We start from the raw sequence: 25,930 nt of genomic DNA, 5'->3' as shown, positions 1-25,930 counted from the left end.
ATAAAGTTTACTATTCAATTCTACAATAGAAAATTGCTTTGAAGATTGTTATGCTTTAATGATTTCAGCAAACCATTATACTTACTAGCAAAAAACTATTGCATTAGCATAACTAAGCATAGCATGGAAATAGTTTTGTTAGACGATGTGTCTAGTAGCCTTGAACAAAAAAACTTCTTCATTTATATTATTCTTAACTGAAGAGCTACATTAACATGCAAGTGCACCTTTTAATGGCCGCATGGGTCACTCATTGTTCTATTTTTATCATGTAAGTATTATTAAAAAATGAACACAATATATACCTTACTTCAGGTGCCGGGATTCCAACCACAATGCAATCCAACTGCACTCTACTTCCTTCAGTAACTTCCCTACTTTTTAATTTCTGAATAAAATTTGGAGGCTGCCCAATAGTCTCCTCTAAGTAAAAAGAGGAAGTGGTGTCGGTTTCACCTTCTAAAATCTCCTTTTCAGTTTCTGGTCCTATAGCTTCCAAACTCTCGGGTTCTTCGGAGACAGTAGCGTCTATTTCTGTCTCTACTGGCGGACAGAGAGGCCGCTCTCGATTTTCTGACTGACTGGTGTAATTGGAGATATCTTCTTCAAGAGTTCCACTTTTTGGTTCGCGTTTGCTTCTTCGATTTTTTAATGTCTTAGGCCTGATCCGCTTGGAACTGTTGGCTTTGAATAATGAAGATAACTCTTCTATGAAATCTGCTGCTTTATTAAGAAACTCCTTCTTAGACTCTGACTCGCTTCCATAAGGATTAATTCTTTGTGGCTTTTTCGTATCCTTAGTGTCATCTGCTGAGTTCTGTCTACCTTTTAGGACATGTTCTTGGCGAAAGTTTGAATGTTCTTGTTGGTCAGTAGCTGGCTGAGTGCTCAGTGATGATCTTACAGAAGATTTGGCTTGTTTTCTCAGTTCTCGGGGCGGGCATTTAAGAACAGACTGCGCCTCTTTTTGTTGTCCATCCTGGTCAATTGATTGTCGTGCCAAATGTACACTTTGGTCTAATTCCTCCTGGCTCAGAAAGGCAGAAAGATCAGAAAAGTCATCTGTTCCTCCTAACTCATCAACTTTGGCAGAGCAGAGACTATGATGATATGAGTGGGAGGAGGAGATAGTGGAGCTTTGTTCACTGTTCTCGTGGTGTATAATAGAGTCGGCTAAGTAGCTCTCTCTGAGAAGCTGGGATATAGATGTACGATCTTCTAGATTATCGTCTTGCATGCTGTTGATAAAAAGAACAAGGACCAACCATGTGAATATTATGGTGGCTCATTCTTCACTCACTATCAGTATGTTGGCATATTAATCTGATTACTATATGGCTTTAACATACGATTTCCTGACTCATGGAGTTATGTTCTAACATAACATTGCATACATTAGCAAATCACTATAATGCAACATACTATAACGTCTATTATTTCACAATGAGTCTAAAGGTGCATAAAATCGATAATACTAGATCACACAAGGCAAACACCAAGGCCCAAATGTACTTAAGCACCTGATTTTGTGTGGGACATGAAAGCACATCTATTGGCTGGACCTTCATTTGAGTACCTTCTCCAAACATAAAGCTAACGGGCTGTTCATCCATGTCAGCTCAGCTTGGTTGGTTGGGTGTAAGGTGTGGATGAGGAAGAGAATATTACATTTGTACAGTGTTTAAAGGCAACCATTAGGCTGATATGGTCCTTGGTGTAATTCAGTTTGACACCCTAGCACTAGATTATAGCAACTATTGGTTGACTTCGTACAATTTATGGTTCATCTTTGGACACACGTCCTTGTGGAGGGAAACACAAGTGTCCTAAATGTTTAATAAATGTGGTGCAAGGCATATATGCAAATTGTGCCTCCCCTTTTGCTTACAGTTATGGAGTTCATAATGTAGAAGAAAATCAGCAGACTTACTACGAGTTATTAAGAAAAAACATGTTTTTACAAGAAAAAGAAAAATAACATACATGCACATGATTGTATGATAGATCTGCCAACACAGAACATGTTTAACAACTTCTTGTACCAGATGCAACTTGAAGACAGGATCAGGCCAACTGTGCAGATTCCCTTCCCCTGATATATGAAGACATCTGCCATACATTTAAAGGCTGAGCTGTAAGCATAAACTTGAGATGACATATAGATGAAAGGGGCAAGGTGGGTGATTATTTTGGCAGCTTAAGTGCAGTTACGATCAGCATGCAAATGTTTTCTTTCCATTTTTTTTTTTTGACTAACGACAAAGTGAAAACTGTACTCTAAAACTTTTGTTACAGACACAACATTTGCTTTATTTTTGTAAGAGTTTTAAGAAGCCTGAAAAAAACTTAATACATGCATGGAAAATAAAATGAAAAATAGGTACATAGTCTATACGTTTAAAAAAAAAGGCACATGACCACTGAGTTAAACTAAGGAAGGGAAGGGATTGGATGAAGAAGGGATTTAAGCAAAACAATTCTATATAACATAGCCATTAATGTAAAAAGGCATCTAGACCCTTCTTGAAGCTCTCCGCTGTCCCTGCTGTGACCAGCGCCTGAGACAGGCTATTCCACAGATTGACAGTTCTCATAGGAAACAAGCCCTGTCGTCTCTAGGGATTAAACCTTGTTTTCTCCAGAAGGAGACCGTGCCCCCTTAATTTTGATTTGATTTTACCTGGAGCAACTCTCCACAATATTTTTTGTATGAACAATTCATGTACAGGCAGTCCCCGGGTTAAGTGCGAAACAGGTTATTTAGGTTTGTTCTTAAAGGAAACCTACCACCACAAATCTACCTATAAAGGTAGATTGGGTGGTAGGTGGATCAATGGGACGTGAGGATAGCCCTTTTAAGGGCTAATCCTCACGTCTCCACACTTTTTTGATAACTTTTATTACACATATATTCAAATTTACTTATGCGGCTACTGGGGCGTGGAGTAGCCGCATCTGAGGTTACACGAGGCGGCTACTCCACGCCCCGGTAGCCACTTTACCCCTCCTACTCACCCATCTTCGGCCTGCAGCTCCGCGTAGCTGCGCGCCCTCATCCGGCGATCCTGCCGTCTGCGCATGCGCAGAAGAGCAGGCCCGCGCCTGCGCGGTCACTGCTCCGAAACAGGCGCGGGCCTGCTCTTCTGCGCATGCGCAGACGGCAGGATCGCCGGACGAGGGCGCGCAGCTACGCGGAGCTGCGCGGAGCTGCGCGCCGAAGATGGGTGAGTAGGAGGGGAAAAGATGCTACCGGGGCGTGGAGTAGCCGCCTCGTGTAACCTCAGATGCGGCTACTCCACGCCCCAGTAGCCGCATAAGTAAATTTGAATATATGTGTAATAAAAGTTATCAAAAAAGTGTGGGGACGTGAGGATTAGCCCTTAAAAGGGCTATCCTCACGTCCCATTGATCCACCTACCACCCAATCTACCTTTATAGGTAGATTTGTGGTGGTAGGTGCCCTTTAAGTTGAATTTGTATGTAAGTCGGAACTGTATATTTAATAATTGTAGATCCAGACAAAATTTTTTTGGTCTCTGTGACAATTGGATTTTAAAACTTTTGGGTTGTCATAAGAACCAGGATTAACAACAAAGCTTAATTGTAGACACCTCTGATAACTGTTATAGTTATATATTGTAGCCTAAGGCTAAAGTACAGTAACTCACTAACATCCAGAGGTCTGTTTGTAACTAAGGGATCGTCTGTAAGTCGGGTGTTCCAAAGTCGGGGACTGCCTGTGTGTGTGTATATATATATATATATATACACAAATTTATTAATATAACCCAAATTAACCAGGTCCTATATAGGAGTAAGGGTAACTTCCCCCCAACCTAAATTACAAAACCCTAAAGAATAGGGGAACTTACAAAATGTATTTTAAAAAATGTCCTTCTTTTTATTGCATCAAAAATAAAAACATACATTTAACAATTCACTTCAATTTTAAAATGATCCCAAGAGTAAGTTGGAGCTCGGCAACCCAGCTATAACAAGTCAATATGACATTATTTTGCAGTATCACATATTGGCATCCCCATTGTTTAAATAAACATATTTTCTTTCCATGATAAAGATTCAGCTGATAGTTACCTTACTGCTGTGGCTGCCGTCTGCCCCTCGCCCCGACGCGCGTTTCGCCTATTGCTTCCTCAGGAGGCGCGTTTCGCGCCTATCAGCTGAATCTTTATCATGGAAAGAAAATATGTTTATTTAAACAATGGGGATGCCAATATGTGATACTGCAAAATAATGTCATATTGACTTGTTATAGCTGGGTTGCCGAGCTCCAACTTACTCTTGGGATCATTTTAAAATTGAAGTGAATTGTTAATTGCATGTTTTTATTTTTGATGCAATAAAAAGGACATTTTTTAAAATACATTTTGTAAGTTCCCCTACAAATTTATTAATGCCCTCTCTTAGTCATCTGTTTTCGAGACTAAATCTAGTTATTTTAAGATAAGATAGTACTTTATTGATCCCCTATGGGGAAATTATTTTGTACATAGTCTGTCAGCAATTAATACAAACAATAAGGGATACCGTATATACTCGAGTATAAGCCGACCCAAGTATAAGCCGAGGCCCCTAATTTTACCACAAAAACCTTGTTAAACCTATATATTTTTTACTCGAGTATAAGCCGAGTTTGGGTTTTCAGCACATTTTTTTGTGCTAAAAAACTAGGCTTATACTCGAGTATATAAGGTAAATTTTAACGTTATATTTACATACAAAGAATACTATAGACGCGTCTTTCTTGCGTGTCGCTCGTTCCTTTAATCTTTTCTCATAACTGAGACCCTCCTTACCCCTTATAATTTGTATGGCTCTTCGTTGCACACTCTCCAGCTCCAGGGCATCCTTTTTATGGACCGGTGCCCAGAACTGGACGGCATATTCCAGGTGAGGCCAAACCAATGCCTTGTACAGTGGTAATATTACATCCCTATCACGAGACTCCATACCACTTTTGATACATGACAAAATCTTGCTGGCTTTAGAGGCAGCTGATTGACATTGCGTGCTGTATTTTACTCTATGATCTACTATTACATCCAGGTCCTTCTCAACAAGGATTTTCCCCACCAAGGATATATGCTGCCTGTGGACACTACACAGCTAGTACTACTCCCCCCATCCTCCATAGACTGTATTACACTACACAGCTTGGTGTCATCTGCAAAAATAGAATAATAGTGGGCCAAGCACAGAACCCTGGGGAGCACCACTTATAACTGACCATAATGAGTAGGAATAATTGACCACAACTCTCTGGATACGATCCTTCAGCCAGTTTTCAATCCAATTGCAAATTTTTTCCCCCTTATTTTACCCATCAGGCAAAGTCCAAAACATAATGTCCATAGGAGCCCCTCTGCCCAGGCATATGCTCACCTCTTCATAGACATTACAGGGGACATAAAGTGAGGCTACAGAAAAGAGGGCATTTCAGATTGGGGGCTGCAGGAAATTACACTTTATATGGGTTGGGGTTTGATATGGGCTATTTGTACAAAAATTTTTCCATGGACCAGGGTTCCGGTCTGTGGAGATGTTTTTTGGGTGCATTTGGTCCCTGAGTACATAAAGGTTGGGGACCACTGCATTACAGGATGCATTACCTACACTGACACTACCCATACCAGATGTTCTTTCTTACATTGTATAAACGGAGCTAAAAAACTCACGCCTTCTTTTGGACTCCAGGCACCAAAGCCCCATTTTCAGTATATAGAGGTCTCACCCTCCCTGAGCTATTTTTTCGCATTTATATACTTAAAGAATTTCTTAGGATTTGTTTTGCCATTCATTTTGTATTTTTGCTGATTTTATTTCCTTCTTACAGATTTTGGTAAGTGTTTTGCAATTATTTAAGACTTCAGGTGACCCCTCATATGTTTATTTTTTGAATGCACTCTTTTTATCATTTATTGTCCTTTAACTATGGTGCAAGCATGTGCAGTATGTCATGCAGAAAATAGAATTTTTTTTTTTTTGATTCGTCTAATTTCTGATTTGTGGACCTACAAGTTTAGAGCTAAAGTGGTGTCCTCTGTGCACAGTAAAATATCTCTCCTCTGTTATTTTTATCATAGATGTTGCCCAGGATTTCAAAAATGTTTGGTTTATTTCCTGACAATCTCCGATAAAGCCCAAATCCCTTCAAGAGGTAACTGAGCGCCATACTCAGTAATCTCTGTCAGCCACATAAATATGAACCGGTCAGCCTGTGCATGTGTGAACCGCTGCTCCAGTCATTTCTGGGTGCAACGGGGGGTACAAGATCTTGTGATCAGTGGGAGCCCCATCACTGAGACCTTCACTGATTAGCAAGTTGCTATTATGGCACAACCCTTTTAAAGGAAATCTACCAACAAAATGAATGATTGGAAACCAAGCATACATGCATACTGATGGTTTCCCCTTTCAGCAGGATGCAATCTTCTTTTAGGTTGTTATTCCCTTGTTTTCAAGAAAAAGAGGTTGCAAAATTATGCAAATGAGCTTGAGGGGCTGCAGGCTCAATTAACAGCTATGGTGCCCAGGGCCCCTCAGGCTCATTTGCATAATTTTTTGGGGTAAAAACAAGGACGTAAGAAGCTAAAAGAAGAGTGGATCCTATTTTTCTAGTTCTATTGTCATAAACTTGAACTTTTAGCGTACAATCTGAGGACTGAAGTCTGAGATGTAGTTATGTTTTGCTTTTTTCCAACCTCTCTGAGCACTGAATGGTTGATTTGTTGTTATTCTTACTCCTTGAAAGACTGTCTGTGATCTTGAAGGCTTTTTACTTCTAACCGTTCTAACCAGAGAGCTCAAATTGTTTTGAAATGTCCTCATAACATTTCCCAGAGCAACTTTTTTACAAGTTCATTGCTGATTTAATATTGACACATGCCTCAATGCAGCATTTCTAAAGGTGGTCACACTTTCTGATTATCAATTAAATGAAGGCATTTGATTAGCAGCTCCTCTATATATTCTTTTTTTTAAATTAAATCTTGATATATATGACTACAGAATTCAAATAGGTGCAATTTATTTTGCTCATGACCGTGAATATATAGTGTATACAGTGTTTTAATCATCATCAAAATAATTTTCTTTTAATCTGCACAACTATTTGAAAACGGGCAAATTATAAAAATGTATACAAGAAATGTAAATACCAATATTTCAAGCATAATAAAGACACCTTACACCATACAGAAAATAATGTCACCGTATTATACAAGCATATTAGAAGCCATCCAGACATATGACAATAGTGTGAAACATTTCAAGGTCATACTATTGATGAATGCTATTAATGCTTGGTGTGTTGATATTTTTACTGTACAAAAACAATATTGTGCACTGAAGTCATGACACCCGGTACTGTCCATTCTGTTCTATGATCACACATGCATTAACACTATATATCAGTGATGGCGAACCTTTTGGAGGCAGAGTGCCCAAGCTGCAACCAAAACCCATTTATATGTCGCAAAGTGCCAACATGACAATTTAAGCAGTAACTTATTGATCCCTGCTCTATCACAGGTTTCAATCGTATTGGCGTCCTGAGTTCACCAATACAATAGAAAGATGGGGAAAATTGGATTGTAGCTTCCCTCCAAGGTCCCCTGAAGAGAAAGAATTAGGGGACCCAGAGCAGGAGTTCAAATGACAACCCATCTCTAGAAGGATGTTGCTTTAAAATGGCGCTGAGCATGGCGCATCCTGGGCTGTATTGGACCACAGGAGAAAGCCTGGAGTCCTAGCTGGCAAACTCTGTGTTGGGGTGAAGGCCTGGGTGCCCACAGAAAGGGCTCCAAGTGCCACCTCTGGCACCCGTGCCATAGATTCGCCACCAATGCTATATATAATAATATTTCTTGTATTGCCATCTTTATCTGAACGATTCTTAACGCAAATTTCTTATTTCTTGTTGACTACTTAAATTCATATGAAAAAAAAGTTCAAATGGAATCTATTGCATATGACCTAAAGAGGTTTTCCCAAAAAAGAAAATTCTCACATCTCAATTCCCGAGAGATGTTAACACAATAAAGATAATTTTAACCCGTTACTTTACAATGTACACTCTCTAGGCTGCTCAGTGCAAAGTCCCAAGGTGTGGACAGGGCCTCACTAAGCAGACACATTACTTTATTATCCATCTAGTTATGTGGGGTGACAAAGTGGTTACATTATCAGGGTACAAGGTGTATGTGTCTGGCTTTTGTACTAACACACTGACACAAAGAGATGAGGAAGATCAGAGATGATGAGATGCCTATTGCACACACAGCTCTACTACATCTCACAGATCATGAGATCCATTAGATGCCTATTATACACATAGCTCTGCTACAGAAATGTTCATGCCTCCCCCTTCCCCCGATCACTTATCTCCTTGGAGCTTGTAGATTACAGCCTCCCTCTCTCCCATGATCTCTAAGCAGGATGTGAGTGTCTCTAAGCTCCGGACAGGGGGCGGGGCTACATCCACACAGTAGAGACAGACAAACTCAGCTCCACAATCTCACACAAAAATCCAAGATGGCCGCCACCCGACCCCCAAGAAGTTACAGAGTCATGTCTAGGGGCAACTGAGATTGCCCCTGATAGAGACAGGTTGGACTTATATCTGTGGAATGCTGCATTTTTGTTAATAACAGTGAATTAGAGAATGTGTTATTTTCTTATTGTGAGTACATATAAAAAACTTGTCTTTGTGGGAAGCCCTTTAAGCCCTTTGCACACCTACAAGTTGGGTGCAACAAATTCACTCCATGCATTTGCGAGATGTGCCAGACTGAACTTTGCCAATGAACTGAACAGACGTGATAAGTTGTGTTCAGTGATTCTAGTTTTGCACCTATAAATCCTGCAGCCGAATGGGGCGACTTTGTTGGACCACACTCATTCGTGGGCTATGGGTTTTAACACGAAAGCACTACGACCTGCATATCATAAATCCAAAGCCCACCCTCATTATTTTGTCAGCTTGGGAAGCTGAGACTCAACAATTGGCCATACAATTGGCCAGACATGGATGGAACCAAATCTGGCTTGTCAACGGCCAAGTTGCTGTAACCCACCATCAGATCATGTTATAAAGGTCTTTATCAGAGCAACCAATAAATAAGCAAAATAATAAAAAGCCAGAAAATAGTCAGGGGAAGCACTCAGTCTTCCCTTTTTCATTATGGTAAGTCATTGAATGCAACAAATATCGACCGTAAACAATTATTCAGATTTTCAATATTGGTACTTGGAAGTTTCCATGTATTTTAGAGGATTTTTATCCCTGTTAAAATGGTCTCCTGAACCTTTTGCAAGAGGAGAAAAAAGCAAATGTTTTCATTTCAGTCTGCTAACACAATGTCATAGTCGGAGCACACTTGCTGTCACCAAGTATAATCTATCTCACATCTTTTCTTCCAACACAAAATCTTTAATTAGTTCACGTATAACAGGTGCCATCTCTCTTGTGTTACTGTCACTCAATGACATTTGCAGCCCTAGCACTGATAAAGGTAGGAACAGCCACATATTTCAAATGACAGCAGCTCATTGGCATCGAGTCATATCTATTAAAGGGGAACCATCACCTGCTAGTGCAGTTAATGGAACGTAGAGTCATGAAGTCTAGTGTTATAAGGAACGAACTGTATACCTCCTTTACAGTCTGTAATATAAGGGAAAACAAGCTTATCCTTTAGGGTCTTACTGCTGGGACACCATGAATTACGAGAACGGGACTTCAAGCAAACTGGAGAATGGAGGTGCCATTGTCACCTAATGGGTGGTGCGGCAGGATGAACATGCGTCCTTCCACTCAATGCTATGGAAGTTTAGGAAATTGCAGAGCACAGTGTTCAGTTATCTCCTACAGAGAATGTTCATCTTGACAATCCTCCCAGAAAGAAATCCCTGCTCTCCATATTGCCGGAGAACCGGTCACAACAGTTGGACCCCCACCAATCAGGTTGTTATCCTCAGATAGGGTATAACTGGCAAAGTAGGTACAACTCCTTTAAATCTGCCTAAATAAGGAGCTATCACCTTTACATTGTGCTTAGAAGAACCATTCCATATTTTGTCATAGTTTTAGTCATATAAACACAACGTTACTTACATATGAATTGGTCCTTTTAAATGAGCACATTCAAGATGCAGACTAGGGGCTCAGCCTAAAAAAACCCACACAATTTCAGTATTTTTCGACTGACAGTAAGTAATTCTTTATACAACTGCAAATTTTTATGATTTGTGTAAAGCCCAAAATCAAGGTTAAAGAAAATCTACCATCAATATCCATCATGATAAACCAGCAGAGCTGTGATCCAGACCCCCTACCAGGAAGCAGAAGTGTCAAGGAAAGCTGCCTGACACTCAGGGCAGGTCAGAGAAGACTAAGTCCCAGAGCAAAGGTCCATCATCTTGACTCATACCAGCTATCTCCATGAGCCTTCCAGCCTGCTGACATGCTGCTGTATTCTGAAGTTAGTGCCGCTGGCTGCCGTTGAAGTTTAATAAAGAACTCTTAAATTGATTTGCACAACTCGCCTCAGTGTAATCCCTGGATCCGGCTGGTTCACCATAATGGGCACCATCATCCAGGAACTTCTACATACACCTCAGGGGTTGCCCCAGGGAGAAACCATTGCATCAGCCTCTCCCTCCATATTTCTTGCACACACCACCTGCTGGAGACCTGCCAGGCCGTAAGCCCGTCCTCTGGTCCCCATACCAAGCACTGTGACCACATCGTGCCCAAGGCCGCACTCCCCAGCCACTCCGATATTCTGCGCCCTGGCTGTCTACAACCACTGAAGGAAGGTTAGGCCCCTGTGGGGGATGTTGCACAATCTACTTGGTAATTTTGAAGACTCCCATATTCCACCCATCAGTAAGAATGGGACCCCTGTAATTTTGATTAATTAAGGTACTTGTGATCGATGGGGGCTCCAGCAGTCGGACCAGTGCCGATCAGCTCGTTATCCCCCACCTGCAGGTAGGGGATAACTTGCAATTTTGATACAACAAAAAAAAATATGACTATAAATAACAAACTATGAATAACAATGGCACAAATAATCAAAATGTCTGGTTTTGCTCAGTGAAAGGTCTGTCTTAAAATTGCCACTGAGGTCAATAAACTAATAGGGAGACCAAGGGCAGGTCACCAGGTATGTTGACTATTCATGCTTAATCAGATTTTGGTCTATTGCTTGATGTGACAAATCGGGCGTTCTCCGTCTCAATGGAAGCCATGGCCGTTCAGCGTGGACCTATACGTGGACTATGGCACATCTAGCCGAAGTGTGGTGATGTATTGATGCCTTGTATGTCTTTGAATCAAGTTATATATAAAAGGAAGAATCGAACATCTCCATGGTCTGATTTTTATCTTTGAACACAGTAGTTAAACCAGGATTGAGATCCTTGGATAATGAGACCAGTGTTCACACTGAACTTGTAAACCGGAGCTTTGTGTTTTTGCATTTATTTGAAGGGAGACACTGGCCACTCCTAATTCTTTTTAATAGATGACTTCCAATGTATTAAAATTGAAGATATTTATGTGTGTATTTTCAAATAAAAATGAAGAAAACCTCAATCCGATATTGTGCTTGAAATTGTCAAATGTTATCTTTGCGGACTATTTTTTAACATAATATTAATGTGAAAATGTGTCAATTCCAAGCAAAGTGTTCCTAGATATGTATTGAAAATTGAGATCAAGATCTCACAATATTAGGCCCATTAGAAAGTGAAACTATGGCTATGTTTGTTAATAAAGGTTTTTAAAATGTACAGAAGAATGGTAAGACTAGCGATAAACAGTAAACTTAAGCACTGAAGGCACAGAAAGCAGATTGTGTGTCATAACAGTGACATCATAGAAGAGGGGTAATAAATAGTGATGAGCGAGCATACTCGTCCGAGCTTGATGCTCGGTCGAGTATTAGCATACTCGGACCGGCTCGTTGCTCGGACGAGTATTTGCCCTGCTCGATAACGAGCATTTAATTTAAAAAAAAAAAGTGAAGAACAGTAAAAAGATACAATTAAAACATTTAATTTAATTGTTTAATTGAAGAAAACAGTGAAAGAACACAGTGCAGAACAGATTGCAGATGTTCGGGAACATCTGCGATCTGATCCGGAGACACACGTGCAGAACGGTGTTCTCCGCAATAGTATTTGAAGAACAATATGTGTGAAGAACACATTGCAGATGTTTGGCAACATCTGCAAGTTGTTCTCTACACATATTGTTCTTCAAATACTATTGCGGAGAACACCGTTCTGCACGGGTGTCTCCGGAGCAGATCGCAGATGTCCCGGAGACACGCGTGCAGAACGGTGTTCTCCGCAATAGTATTTGAAGAACAATATGTGTGAAGAACAACTTGCAGATGTTTCCAAACATCTGCAAGTTGTTCTTCACACATATTGTTCTTCAAATACTATTGCGGAGAACACCGTTCTGCACGCGTGTCTCCGGAACAGATCGCAGATGTTCCCGAACATCTGCAATCTGTTCTGCACTGTGTTCTTTCACTGTGCTCGTTCAGTTTATAATTTTACTGAAAAATGCTCAGGTCTCCCATTGATTTCAATGGGGCTCGTTACTCGAAACGAGCACTCGAGCATCTGGAAATGTTCGGCTCGAGTAACGAGCACCCGAGCATTTTAGTGCTCGCTCATCTCTAGTAATAAACATATGATGTCACTTGTAATAGCTACAGGTGACAGTGATGCCACAGCTCAGAGATATACATGCGCATCAAAATACATGAAAATGTACACAATGGGGGACGTGTATCAAGTCTTATTTTGTCAGTATGTTTTTAGGACTTTTCTTGGCTTTTCTGCTGGTTAGATGTATTATAACAGTTTTTCCTCGTTGATACATGTGGCATCTGGTCTTTAGTGAATTTGCGACTTTTTAAAACAAAAGTAGCAAATAATCTCCAAAAGTCCCAATCAGTTCCAAGCTGATTTTCTACAAAATTTGTGACAAAAAAAGTTGCAACTTTCACATCTGGATTCTGGTGATAACTCAGGGAACACTGCATGAAACTAGACAGTGGTGAACTTTGAAAGGAGACAGATTTAGGAGCAAAAAAATTTGCTAACAAACACAACCACCATAAAAAAAATCTCAAAATTTGAAGAAAAAGGCAAGCCACCAGTTTGAGACATGAGCAGAATTGAAGAACACAGCAAAGTATCCAATGTCAGCAGAGTAAACTAAACGTGGTGATAATGTTATTAGATACAGCTGTGTCACAGTACAGGTACACTAACCAGAAATGTGACAATTCAGAGACAAAACGCTTGTATTGAGCCTGTTAGCGTGCATTTGTGGACAAACAAATATCAAAACTTCTTGACATTTATGATAAAAAAAAATGGAATCACCTGAAACAGAGCAGGGAGAAGGAAGAACCGAGCTGTGGCTCAGACACTTCTCACCGTGCCCAGACCCTTTAATGCAATTTTAAAAAATGTTGCAGAAAAGTGCTTAGTCAGCCATGTCCGGTTTCTCTGCTGCTCCCGCTATCTATGAACTCTACCAATCGACCTGACTTTACATTCTGCTTTGTCCTTTTCGATTTACATTTTATACTCTATTGACTTTGCTTCTTTCTTCGGGCTATATCCAATGTGAGTGTCATGGCTCTTTTTGGGTTTTTACCTGTACAGCACCACCCAATCCAGTGCCAGTTGATCAAGGTTGATTTTGTGCTGATCTGATCAAGGCATTTGGTAAAGAAATTCCCAGAGGGGATTTAGCCTTAATTCTTGCTTTGGAGTATACCAAATACTGCACTCCACAAGTCAATGTTGTGGGAAAAATCCTTTAAAGAGGACCTTTTACCACCTCCATCCATTTCAACGGTGTGTACCACTGAACCGTTTCTGGCATAGTCAGAATGTTATGGGTGGAACCATGTGATTAGGCTCTCCATTGTCAGGTGGGTAATTTTGGGCGGGAGTAGACTACCTGACTCCACCCATCCAACAGTAGATGACATTCTCAAGTTCCATTCAGGTCAACATCTGCAAAGAGTTTGTATGTTCTCTTTGTATTTGCATCGGTTTCCTCCGGATCCTCCTGTTTCTTCCCATTATAAAAAACATACGGGTAGGTTTTTAGATTTGATTGTGAGCCCCATGGGGAGAGAGACTGATTTGGTAAGCTCTGTGCACCGCTGCGTAATCTGTGTGCGCTATATAAATAAAGCAATTATTAGTATTATAGCGAACAGACCAGTGCAGAGTGTGAAGACTGTCCGAAAATGGTCTAAAACCCATAATAAATGTGGCGCTCTACTTTTAATGTGGAAATTACACCAGAATTCTGGCAGACAGGTTGATGTATATCAATCAGGGCTGGCACCAGCAATGGGCATACCGGGGTAAGTTCTGGAGCCCAGAACTGCTGGGGGGGCCCACATAAGGCTGTATATAAGGAATCCATGGGGATGAGAGGGTCTGTTTCTAATGAATCCATGAGGGCTTTATATAAAATAACCATGAGGGGACCGTATATAAAATAACCATGAGGGGACAGGATATAAAATAACCATGAGGGGGCTGTTTGGTATGATAAAATAGGGAATATTTTAGGGAACAGGTGACTGTTTTAGTTTCTGATACCGCCACGTGAGTTCACTACAAAAAGGCCTACAGGAGCCGACCCTGCCCCCAATGTCTATTAACCCCTTCACGCCGATGCCCTTTTGCATTTTTGCATTTTCATTTTTTACTCCCCACCATCAAAAATCTATAACTTTTTTATTTTTTCATGTACAGAGCTGTGTTATGGCTTATTTTCTCCGTAACAAATTACACTTCAAACTGGTGGTATTTAATATTTCAAAGCCAAAAAAACCCCAAATGCAGTGAAATTGTTGAAAAACCTCATTCGCACCATATTCTTGTGGGCTTGGAATTTACGGCTTTCACTGTAGGCCCAAATGACATGTTTACTTTATTCCTTGGGTCGGTACGATTACGGGGATACCAAATTTGTATAGGTTTTATAATGTTTTCATACATTTACAAAAATGAAAACCTCCTGTACAAAAACTTCTTTTTGGATTGTGCCATCTTCTGGTGCTAATAACTTTTTTATACTTTGGTGTCTGGAGCTTTTGGAGGTGTTGTTTTTTGCGACTTTTGATGACGTTTTCACTGTTATCATTTTTAGGACTGTATGACCTTTTGATCACTTTTTATAGAATTTATTGTATTTTTTAAAATGGCAAAAAAGTGGCATTTTTGACTTTGGGCGCTATTTTCCGTTACGGGATTAAACGCAGTGAAAAACCGTTATTATTATTATTATTTTGATAGATCGGGCATTTTCACACGCGTCGATACCTAATGTGTTGATGTGATGATTTTTACTGTTTATTTATATTTTTTATTTTTACTATTTTTCAGACTCCCTACGGTATTTTAAGACAGTAAGGCAGTATTTGGGGATTTTCCTCCTCATTCATTACAATGTGCTGATTGTAATGAAAGGGTTTAACACGAAGCAGCCTGGGGTCTTCAGAAGCCCCAAGGCTGTCATGGCGATGGATTGCTGCTTCCTGGTGACGTCACGGGGAGCGACGATGCACCGGCATCTATTTGAACCCGCCGCCAGCGGGAAAACACTGGTGCTGGCACCGATCGCGGGTGTTACTGGTAAGCCTTTGCTGCAATATGTAGCAAAGACTTATCGGCTATGGAGAGGGCTCAGCCCATGAGCCCTCTCCATGCACCGCGACCCGGCATGTAAAGGATGCAAAGAGTTTGGAGAATGCAGTGCAAGGTCCCCTTTAAGTGTCCATATTCTACTATTCTCCCCTTTAATAGAGCATTATTGATTAGAGCAGTATGTGTTGCTCCTTGGTTCTTTCTAGAGAATCTACTTATAACTCTTCACCAATAACTGGTGTAGCTTACAGGTGTCACTACTGCTCTGACATTTACTGCACATCAAACAAATGTCTGTGTCACAAATTTTTTGAGGGGGGAAGCTCAGTTCAGGGATGTAACCGCTACCATGACCAAACATTTCACAGTTTTTTCAGATGTAGCAACATACATACAGAGGCTTACAAATGACACCAAACTTGTCTGAACCTGCCACTGACCTGTCCTAGATGTTTGGATAAGACGCTGGGGGATGAAATTATTGTACATTGAATCATAAGCTACCGCCGAAGCATATTCTTCCAACACATACACACTATGTGGCCGAGGATGTATGTTCATAAGCGGCTCTGAAGGAATAGCTGTCAGCTATTAAAAGTGCACTCCAGAATATTTTTGCAGTTCTGACTAACAAGCTATGAACTTGTTTCATATCGATCCGCACATATTTTTGCCCAAATACAGAAAATAACATGGACAAGTGTAAACGGCTATCCTGCACGGATGATGGGAGTGCTGCTATTTTAATGAAGGTTGCATTACCTAGGCCAAACATCTGCTGCTGTTAATCATGACTCTGCTGGAGAAGGAAGAGGACAGAGTCCCCAGGAGCTCTGCCCTTTCCTATACGACCACTGCAGCTGTTGTGTACTCTAATCTACAGTGCAAATCACATTGGGCTAAATATAATCGGCAGGGTCATTTTACACAGCCCCAGTATAAAGTCCGTCTTTATTAAAATAGAAAATAGAGAAGGCAACAAGTTATATTTTTTGTGGCTAATAGCATTAAACAATATGACTAACAAGTAGCAAATGCACTTCAGGGTAAGGTGTTTGTTAGCAGCACTAATAGAGCTGATTTCCTGCACAGTGTGCCAGGGAAGAGCTTCAAACATGTTACAGTGTATTTATAAAAAGATTACAGTAATATTCCAGCATCAGAATATTAACATGGTTAAAGGTTTATTAGATTTTCTTCTAGGGTAAGAGGTTGTTGCCAAAGCACACACATTCTTTTTCATATTTACCTAGAAATCTGTGTGAGTGTCCAGCCCTGGCTGTCTCCTCTTAATGGATATTGTCCAAGGGGAAAAAGTAGTAGAAATGATACAATCCTGTTTGAACTGAGGCGTTTATCCAGGAGGACAAGATGTGTTATCCTGAAATTTTCGGGAAAATGATTGTATGAAGCTGAGTCAACCTGTCACCACTGAAGAAGCAGCATTTGTCAGTGGCAGGTCCTGTGTTATTTTGGGCGCTCCGCACCATGTGCCTACAGAGCTATTCACCTCATTGGACAGGAAAACTCCAGGCAAGTGCCCGTCATTCCTGTGATAGCTTGTTTTACTTGGGAAATATGCTGTCTGGACGCTTCATTTCCTAAACATTTACCCCCAGCAAAATTAAGGAATTGTATCTACTAGGAGTATAACAGACTTTAAAAACTTTGCTCTTAAAAAATACAAAATATATTTAAAACTAAAAACTAAATAAAATAGCCAAGCAGAACTGCTTCCCTTTCTCAAAGTCATAGCATTCCTCACCTGTTTGGGCTTATTCAGATGGGCGTTTTTGAGGTTATCCATTTTTTTTTTGTTGCAGATGGGTCTGTTCACACATCCGGTTTTTTTTCACGGTCGTGCTTACAGTGCATTATTTTTTTGCTCACATGCAGAACACGGACCTCCATAGAAGTAAAATAGATCCGCAAAGAAAATGGACAGCACACGGATGACATGCGTATGCAAACTGTTTTTCTCTCAAATTTTGCTAGGCCACTAGCTGGGCTGTGGAGAAATTACATTAGAAAGTCATCTATTTTTTTGCGAATGTGAAATAAATGGTTGACCATGGATGTGAAAAAAACTCAAGCGGATTCAAAACGGACTGAACACGGACAACAAACGTCCACATTTTATGAAGACATGCAGCAGACACGCCTGTCTGAATAAGCCTTTACTCACCGGTCAATCTGGTGATACTTAAAGAGAACCCGTCAGGCAAATTAACCCCCTAAATTAAATATATTTTCATAAACTGCCATTAGAGAGCATTGCCTCTGTCCCTTCATTGTCCCTCTACATGCCTGTAAACCTAAGCAATGAGGTCCTAAAGCTGTATGCAAATGACCTGTGAAATGTCCAATGAGTCATTAGCATATTCAAGCTGTCCAGCTTATTCATGAGTGGGAGGTACAGCCACACCCCCAGTGCTTGACTGGCAGCCTGTATAATGATGTGAGGCTGTATAATGATGTGCTTCCTGGTGCTGGTGGCCACACCCCCTGCAGCCTGTGTGTATATAGGAGAGATACAACAGCAGTTATAACAGTTGTAGCAAAACATGTCAGGTACTTCTGTAGCTGATGTCTGTGTCTCACACATGTATATTAGGAGGATGCAGCATGTCAACAGATAAAGCACAGACACCAGCAATGCTTTACTGTACATTACACACAGACCTAAGCAGGGGGAGGAGAGGGGAGGGGTAACAGGGGTGACATCACTGCCAGCCTCATTTACATAATAAAGTAAATATGATTTTGCAGTGATTAATGTATGAATTGACTAGATAAAGGCTGGGATGGATCCTTGTGAGCTGCTCCAACAGGTAGTGGTGACAAGACTAGTGACCTGATGACAGGTGTCCCTTAACCCCTTAACGACTTGGCCTTTTTTAGTTTTTTCACTTCCATTTTTCACTCACCAACTTCAAAAATCTATAACTTTTTTATTTTTCCACATAAAGAGCTGTGTTATGGCTTATTTTCTGCGTAACAAATTGCACTTCGTAGTGACGGTATTTAATATTCTATGGCGTGTACTGGGAAGCGGGAAAAAAATTCCAAATGCAGTGAAAATGGTGAAAAACCACATTTGTGACGTTTTCTTGTGGGCTTGGATTTTACAGCTTTCACTCTGCGTCCCAAATGACATATCTACTTTATTCTTTGGGTCGGTACGATCACGTGGATACCAAATTTGTATGGGTTTTATAATGTTTTCATACATTTAAAAAAATTAAAACCTCCTGTACAAAATATTTTTTTTTATTTTGCCATCTTCTGGGGCCAATAACTTTTTCATACTTTGGTGTACGGAGCTGTGGATAGTGTCATTTTTTGCGAATTTTGATGCCGTTTTCATTACTATAATTTTTGGGGCTGTGCGACCTTTTGATCACTTTTTATTAATTTTTTTATATTTTTCAAAATGGCAAAAAAATGCCATTTTCGACTTTGGACGCTATTTTCCGTTACGGGGTTAAACATAGTGAAAAAACATTATCATATTTTGATAGATCGGGCATTTTCGGACGCGGCGATACCTAATGTGTTTATGATTTTTACTGTTTATTTATTTTTATATCAGTTCTAGGGAAAGGGGGGTGATTTGAATTTTTAGGTTTTTTTATTATAATTTTTTTTTTTTAAACTTTTTTTTATTTTTACTTTTACTATTTTTCAGACTCCCTAGGGTACTCTAACCCTAGGTAGTCTGATCGATCCTATCATATACTGCCATACTACAGTATGGCAGTATATGTGGATTTTACTCCCCATGCATTACAATGTGCAATTAGCACATTGTAATGCATGGGTTAAAAGGAAGTAGCCTCGGGTGTTCGGAACACCCGAGGTTACCATGGCGACGGATCGCCGCTCCCCGTGACGTCATCGGGGAGCAGCGATCCACAACAAGATGGCGGCGCCCATGCGGCGCCATCTCTTTGAAGCCGCCGGCAGCATTGCCGGCGGCGATCACGGAGAAAACACCCGCGATCGGTGCTAGCACCGATCGCGGGTGTTACCGGTAAGCCTTTGCTGCAATATGCAGCAAAGACTTACCGGCTATGGAGAGGGCTCGGCCCGCGAGCCCTCCCCATGCACCGGGACCCGGCGCGCGCCGTACTAGTACGGCGCGCGTCGGGAAGGGGTTAAGTAGAACAGGAAAAGGACCATTTTGCAGGTGACTAAAATGAAGTTTGTGAAATGTTCTAAAACAGTCAACAGAAGAAGGAATATAAAATTGGAAAAAATACACTGCAAACGCTTGTGACCGGGAGCACAACTAAAATATTGCTAAAATAAACATCCTGCAGTATGATGGGGGAAGTTAAGGGCCTTTGGAGGTGAAGCCTAATGGTATAAAAGCCAGGACTCCTATAGTTCCGTGTCGAAATAAGCTATGGTTTGAAAAGAGAGATATCAACATAATTACCCCAATCCGTCAAGTATAAAAATCCTTGGAAGGCACTTGGCATGTTGAAAAAAAAGTTACAGATAAAAGTAAGTTGAAACAATCGGTTTAAAAGAAGAAAACCTTAAAAAAATTAGAGAATATTCCCTAAAGAAGGGAAGGAACGCCCTTAGAGGGAAGGAGGAAACTAGACAGAGGAATGCATTGAGTTGATGGAAATCTACGAGGTAGGAATAAATGTAAGAATTGTAAAATTTTGATACTTTTCTAACTGCTATGGAAAAAAACCAAAAGGCTGGAAGTGACTGACGGAGAAGGGAATATTTTAAAAGGAGGACATTCACCATGGGTCATGATATTCTAGAAAGGGGAATACAGACAAGAAGGTTCAGTGAGGATCATGTTGAACCAGTTGGCCACAAATACTTAAAAAGTGAGTCAGTGAGGTGCTGAGCAGATGGTATGGACTTCAGAGATGGAGGAGAAAAACCAATGTAACTCTGTTTTATCAATATCTCTTTTGGCTCGCTCAGAGGACTATGCAGGTCACAACTTCAGCACAACAGTCATGTAGTTATGAGATTAAAAGCAGACAGGATCAATGGCCGATCTCATGGCTACTGGGGCGGGGCCGCTCTGTTCCACTTTCTCTACTTGGGGGAGGGTTGAATGGTAAGATTGCTTGCCGCATTAACAGTGAACCTTGTTTGGCTTTTGATAGGGAGAAATAATATTTTTACAGAGCTGTTTATCAACATCAGTTTTGACCTTTTTTTTTTAAATAGATAGACAAGATTTCACATAAAAGAGTGAGTTCTAGAAAGGACATGCCATATCCTACCTGAGGGGGCTAGTTTATTGGGGTAAAATCTGGTCACAAGGGGCATTTTAACCCAGACCCCTGACTCTGGGCACTGGAATCTATACAATAGATGGAGTCAGACATCTCATAAAGCAGAAAGAACCATGCTTGAGCTGGGTGGTCTGCTTCCATAGTCCGAATAGCTCAGTGTCTAATACCAATCACTTTTACGCTTAATGGCAGCGGCGATTCCCACAGGAAATTCCATCAGCATTTTCTAACTGTATTAATCAGATTTTTTTCCCATGTTACAGCTTGTTGGGGTCTTAGGAACAATATTATTCCACACTTACATCCCAAATTTACAATTAAACCCAAGTTTAGAAGTCATTTCCTATCCACAGGAAAGGGGATAACTAGCTTATTGGTGTGGATCTGACTGCTGGGACCCTTAACGATCCCCACTCACTGGTGGGTGAAGCGGGGAGATGAGCATGTGCCCCAACACTCCATTCTATGTAATGAGAGTACTGGAGATAGCCAAGTGCTGTGACTGTCCATCTACAGCTCTCACATAGGCAGTGAATAAAGTGGCAGGGCGCATGCCCATCCTGAGAACAGGGGGTCCCTTTCTTGTGATCGGTGGGGGTTCTGGCAGCCGGACCCTCACCAATCAGCTAGTTATCCACAAGTTAGGGGATAACTTCTAGATTCAGGACGACCCCTTTAAGGCAAGTGAATACTATGTTGATTTTACAAATGTGGATCGTCAGAACATGAAACACCCACTTATCCGCCTTCCAATGTTTCTAAAGAAGGGCAGAAATCAGTTTTTCACTCACTCATGGGAAAAAAAAATCACATCCTATTTTTCCTTATTTTCTGCCTTGGGATCACCACTAAAACTGCGACAGGTGGTTGCACACTGATAAACACCATTGTAAGGCCCCTTCCACACTAGCGAGTGTGATGCGATGAACTCGCATCACACTCGCAACGCAAGCTGCCGGGAACGCACGGCCCGAACCCTGCACCGCGGGAGTGAACTGACATGCTGAGTTCACTCCCGCGGTGCAGCGTTCGGGCCGTGCGTTCCCGGCAGCTTGCGTTGCGAGTGTGATGCGAGTTCATCGCATCACACTCGCTAGTGTGGAAGGGGCCTCAGAGGCTAATCCAAAATCATGGCAGCAGATTCCAAGAAAAATATTTTTTGGGCTGAATTTTTAGGTGGCTGACAATCCCAAAGCTCATTGAATCTCACCAAATCTGGTCTAAGAGGATAAATGCTGTTGGTTCTGCTGCGGATATAACCTAGAAGAAAACTGATAGCTGGAATTAGAGCAAGTAAATTTCAACACCCAAAACAGTCTCTAGCTCCCGAGACCTGCACAGGGCGGGACAGGGATGTTAAGAAATAATATTAGGCAAAAATATCAGCAGTGCCAGTATTTGACATTGTGTGGACTTACAATTCAACTTATTATACTTGTCTACCATACAGAGTTCTAGGAAACAGAGTACAGCTGACCTTAGGATTGCTCACTTCCAAAAGTAATGAAGAATCCCAACATGAATTGTAAGACACCCACACCTTCAAGGAGCTGAGATAAGCATGAGGAGGCTGAATTCAGGTAATGGCACTCAAGAATTTAGCTGACAGCCAGAAGGGCTCTGCCTTCCATGGAGCTGGAATGTACTCAGGTTTCACAGAGGGCTGGAGAGGCCCAGCATCGCGGATCACTGTCTCAGCCAAGCGCACAAGCAAGTGTTTCTGACAGTGCGTACCCAGTGGCTCAACATGCCATACTTACTACTATCTGGTAAAAAGAAATAGATAGCTCCAATAAAGATGGCCAAAAGCACACGAAGCAGGTGCAGATACGAACATCCAATGTTTTATGAACTGTGCTAAATTGGGGGAACACATACTTCGGTTAGCTGCTGATCCTAGATATTTAGAAAGTAAGAACTGTGAATCGTACATGCATCTATCAAATACCATTCAGGTCACTGCTGCACCCAATCATAGGCACGAGTGGTAAAACCTAGGTAACTGGTGTGTCACTGCTGTACCCATAGGCACCAGTGGTAAAACCTAGGTAACTGGTGTGTCACTGCTGTACCCATAGGCACCAGTGGTAAAACCTAGGTAACTGGTGTGTCACTGCTGTACCCAAAGGCACCAGTGGTAAAACCTAGGTAACTGGTGTAGAGGTCATCTGCCCTCCAACAGCATGTGAGCACTTAAATTTATCTGTTATTTGTTGACTTAAACGGGGTCTGCAAGCGGGAGTGTATACTGCATGCCTATGATACAAGCTGCAAGGCATGAGGCATTCTGGTCCTCCCCGCTCCGGAATGGTGGAGACATACACACGGCCGGAGTGGGATCGGACACAGAAACAGCAGGTTGAAAAGTTGTTATGATTTCGTTATAAGGTTGTTTGTAAGTTTTGTCAGCACTACCTACTACCTACTACCCGGGGTTGGAGAATAAGAATGAGGGTCCTCAACCTCTTATAACGATCTGGCTCTATACACATTCAGTAGATATGTCTAATGTCTAAGCTTAAAGGGAACCTGTCACCAGGAGACCCATTTTGAGCACTCCCCCAGTCCCCACAGAGCATAGTACATACACTGCCAAAGTGTTTTTGTATAAAAAATAGGTTTTACAGAAAAAAGATATGTTATATTGTACCTTTCATTAGCATCTGCTGTGTGAAAAGGCAGTTGCCAATTGGGAGGAGCTGGAAAGGAGCAGTTCCCCCCCCCCTCCCTTGGGAAACATGTGACCTTTTCAAATATATGAATAACTCCCCACACTCAGGATTGGCTGTAGAGGAGCAGGGGGCGTCGCTAAGCCCAGTGATGGGTGTTTTCATATATTTGAAAAGGTCACATGGAGTAGCTGTTTCCCAAGGGTGGGGGGGTAATGCTCCAGCCCCTCCCAATAGGCAACTGCCTAGTCACACAGCACATGCTAATGAAAGGTACAATATAACCTCTTTTTTTTCCGTAAAACCAATTTTTAATACAAAAACACTTTGGCAGTGTATGTACTATGCTCTGTGGGGACTGGGGGAGTGCTAAAAATGGGTCTCCTGGTGACAGGTTCCCTTTAAGTTTTTCATGTGGAAAGTTTGTGGCTTAGGGACCCCCACTAAACGCCTAATGGTAATCTCTCATATACAAAAACTGATATACAGATATATAACACATATTATCTGCCGGCAGGAAACCCATTTATCCTCCACCAAGACACAGACCCTGCACAAGCCCTGAATTCAATGGGGGGCACATTCATGATTCAACACAGCATCGCGGGAGGAATGGGAGGTAAAGGAGCAATCAATGGATGCAGAAGGCAGATACGTGTTTATACACGCACACATAGACGGCACCCCGTATAATGTACTGGCGGTGTATATCCCCCTGCATCCATGCATGTGCTGCGCCAAGCAGCAATAATTGCATCTTCACACCCACAGACAAGAAATATATGTTTAGGAGATCTCAACATACTATTGGATGGTGTACTAGATAAATTTGGCTTGGAGCAGACCTCCAATATGGGTCCACGGGCCAATAACTTGACAAGGTTTCTGACCGAGATGGGGTGGGCGGATCTCTGGAGACAAAGACACCCACTGGACAGGATATACTCCTGCTACAGCGCACCACACAGATCCCTATCCCGCACTGACTACATTATAGGATCCACAAACATAATCCCACACCTTCAGGACATACAATACCTGCCTAGAGGGATCTCAAATCACTCACCGTAGGAAATTGTGCTAGCTCTGCCATGCATAAGGTAATGATACATCCTTTCTGGTTAGACCTGATAGGACCGTCAGATAGACTGCCGGAACAACTGCCAGCTTTTTTTCAGGCCCACACACTGGACACTAACCACATATCCCTTGGGGAGGCATTGAAGGCCTACATGCGCACTTGCCTTCAATCCCTTGAGCAACAGTATATAGCAGACCCCTCAGAGGCAAATAGGTCCAAATGGCTACATACGGGTCGATTATACCTACACACCCTAAAAGAGAAAGCTGACAACAAGTTGTTTTTCTATAAACAGCAGGCCTTTGAACTATCAGTCAGCGAAACTACTGGCACATCTAGCACGCCAACATAACTATGTCGTTACCTATTTTAGCTATAAAAGACGAAAATTATGCAGTTTTAGCAACACACCCTGAGATACTAGCAAGATTCAGAGACTTTTTCACGAACCTCCTCCTCTCTAGCGCATCCGACTTATGCTCTCCCAGCCATAGCCGGGCAGACATATGTCCCAAAATACTAGGGAACTGGTGTTACTCAATGTTACTCTGAAAATACAAAATATGCTACGGAGCCCAGGGGCTGCTATAGTACAAGCAGAGTTTTGATTGACCGTCACATACCATTTAAAGCATACTACAAAGGCAGCTGTTAGTAGGAATACAATGCTAAAGGGTATCCAGCTATATCCATTACAAGGGCTCAGAAAACACAATAGAAATAAAACATTGTCATTATAATTATCGGCCTGTATTTTCTTCATGGAGTAGAAGCACCAATTTCCACAATATAGAAAAATTAAAACAAAATATTACAGACAAACTATGACAATATGATCATGAGAAGGATAGTTACATTCTGATGTTGATAAATGTAGAATAATGCAGTTAGGGAATAGTAATTGGCAAGGCAGAACAAACAGCTTTGAATTACTTGAATTACAGTTAGCTCAATTGATTTGTGTGCACTGAGCTCCCTCTAGTGGTGGCTGTAGGTACCTGTTTTTTTTTTACTGTGATCCCCATGTCGTATTATACATACCGTTAACTAAATTTATAGATGGGTATGTCTAAAAAGAATATAGGATAGTTAGAGATGAACCAGAGGTTGGCAAAGAAATACTGGGGCACATTTATTTACTCGTCCCCTTGACGCCGCCGATCCAGAATGTCCGACGAGGATGC

General features: G+C 41.4%; 1 protein-coding gene across 4 annotated transcripts in view; it reads right to left on the bottom strand.

Moving 5' to 3' along the window:
* Positions 1 to 25,930, bottom strand: part of MYPN (myopalladin) — a 109,954-nt gene that overhangs the window by 58,495 nt on the left and 25,529 nt on the right. For 3 of the 4 annotated variants that reach the window (XM_072131350.1, XM_072131351.1, XM_072131349.1), the window contains one exon: positions 306 to 1,238. In XM_072131350.1, coding sequence (XP_071987451.1) covers positions 306 to 1,238 — 933 coding nt within the window. Of the gene's footprint in view, positions 1 to 305; positions 1,239 to 16,972; positions 17,173 to 25,930 lie in introns of those variants that run through there. The other variant, XM_072131352.1, reaches the window with a different exon arrangement.

Source organism: Engystomops pustulosus, chromosome 11 (genome assembly GCF_040894005.1).
Source record: "Engystomops pustulosus chromosome 11, aEngPut4.maternal, whole genome shotgun sequence".
Taxonomy (NCBI): domain Eukaryota; kingdom Metazoa; phylum Chordata; class Amphibia; order Anura; family Leptodactylidae; genus Engystomops; species Engystomops pustulosus.
Note: the sequence above shows the minus strand (reverse complement) of the source record. Positions and strands in the feature narration are given on the sequence as shown.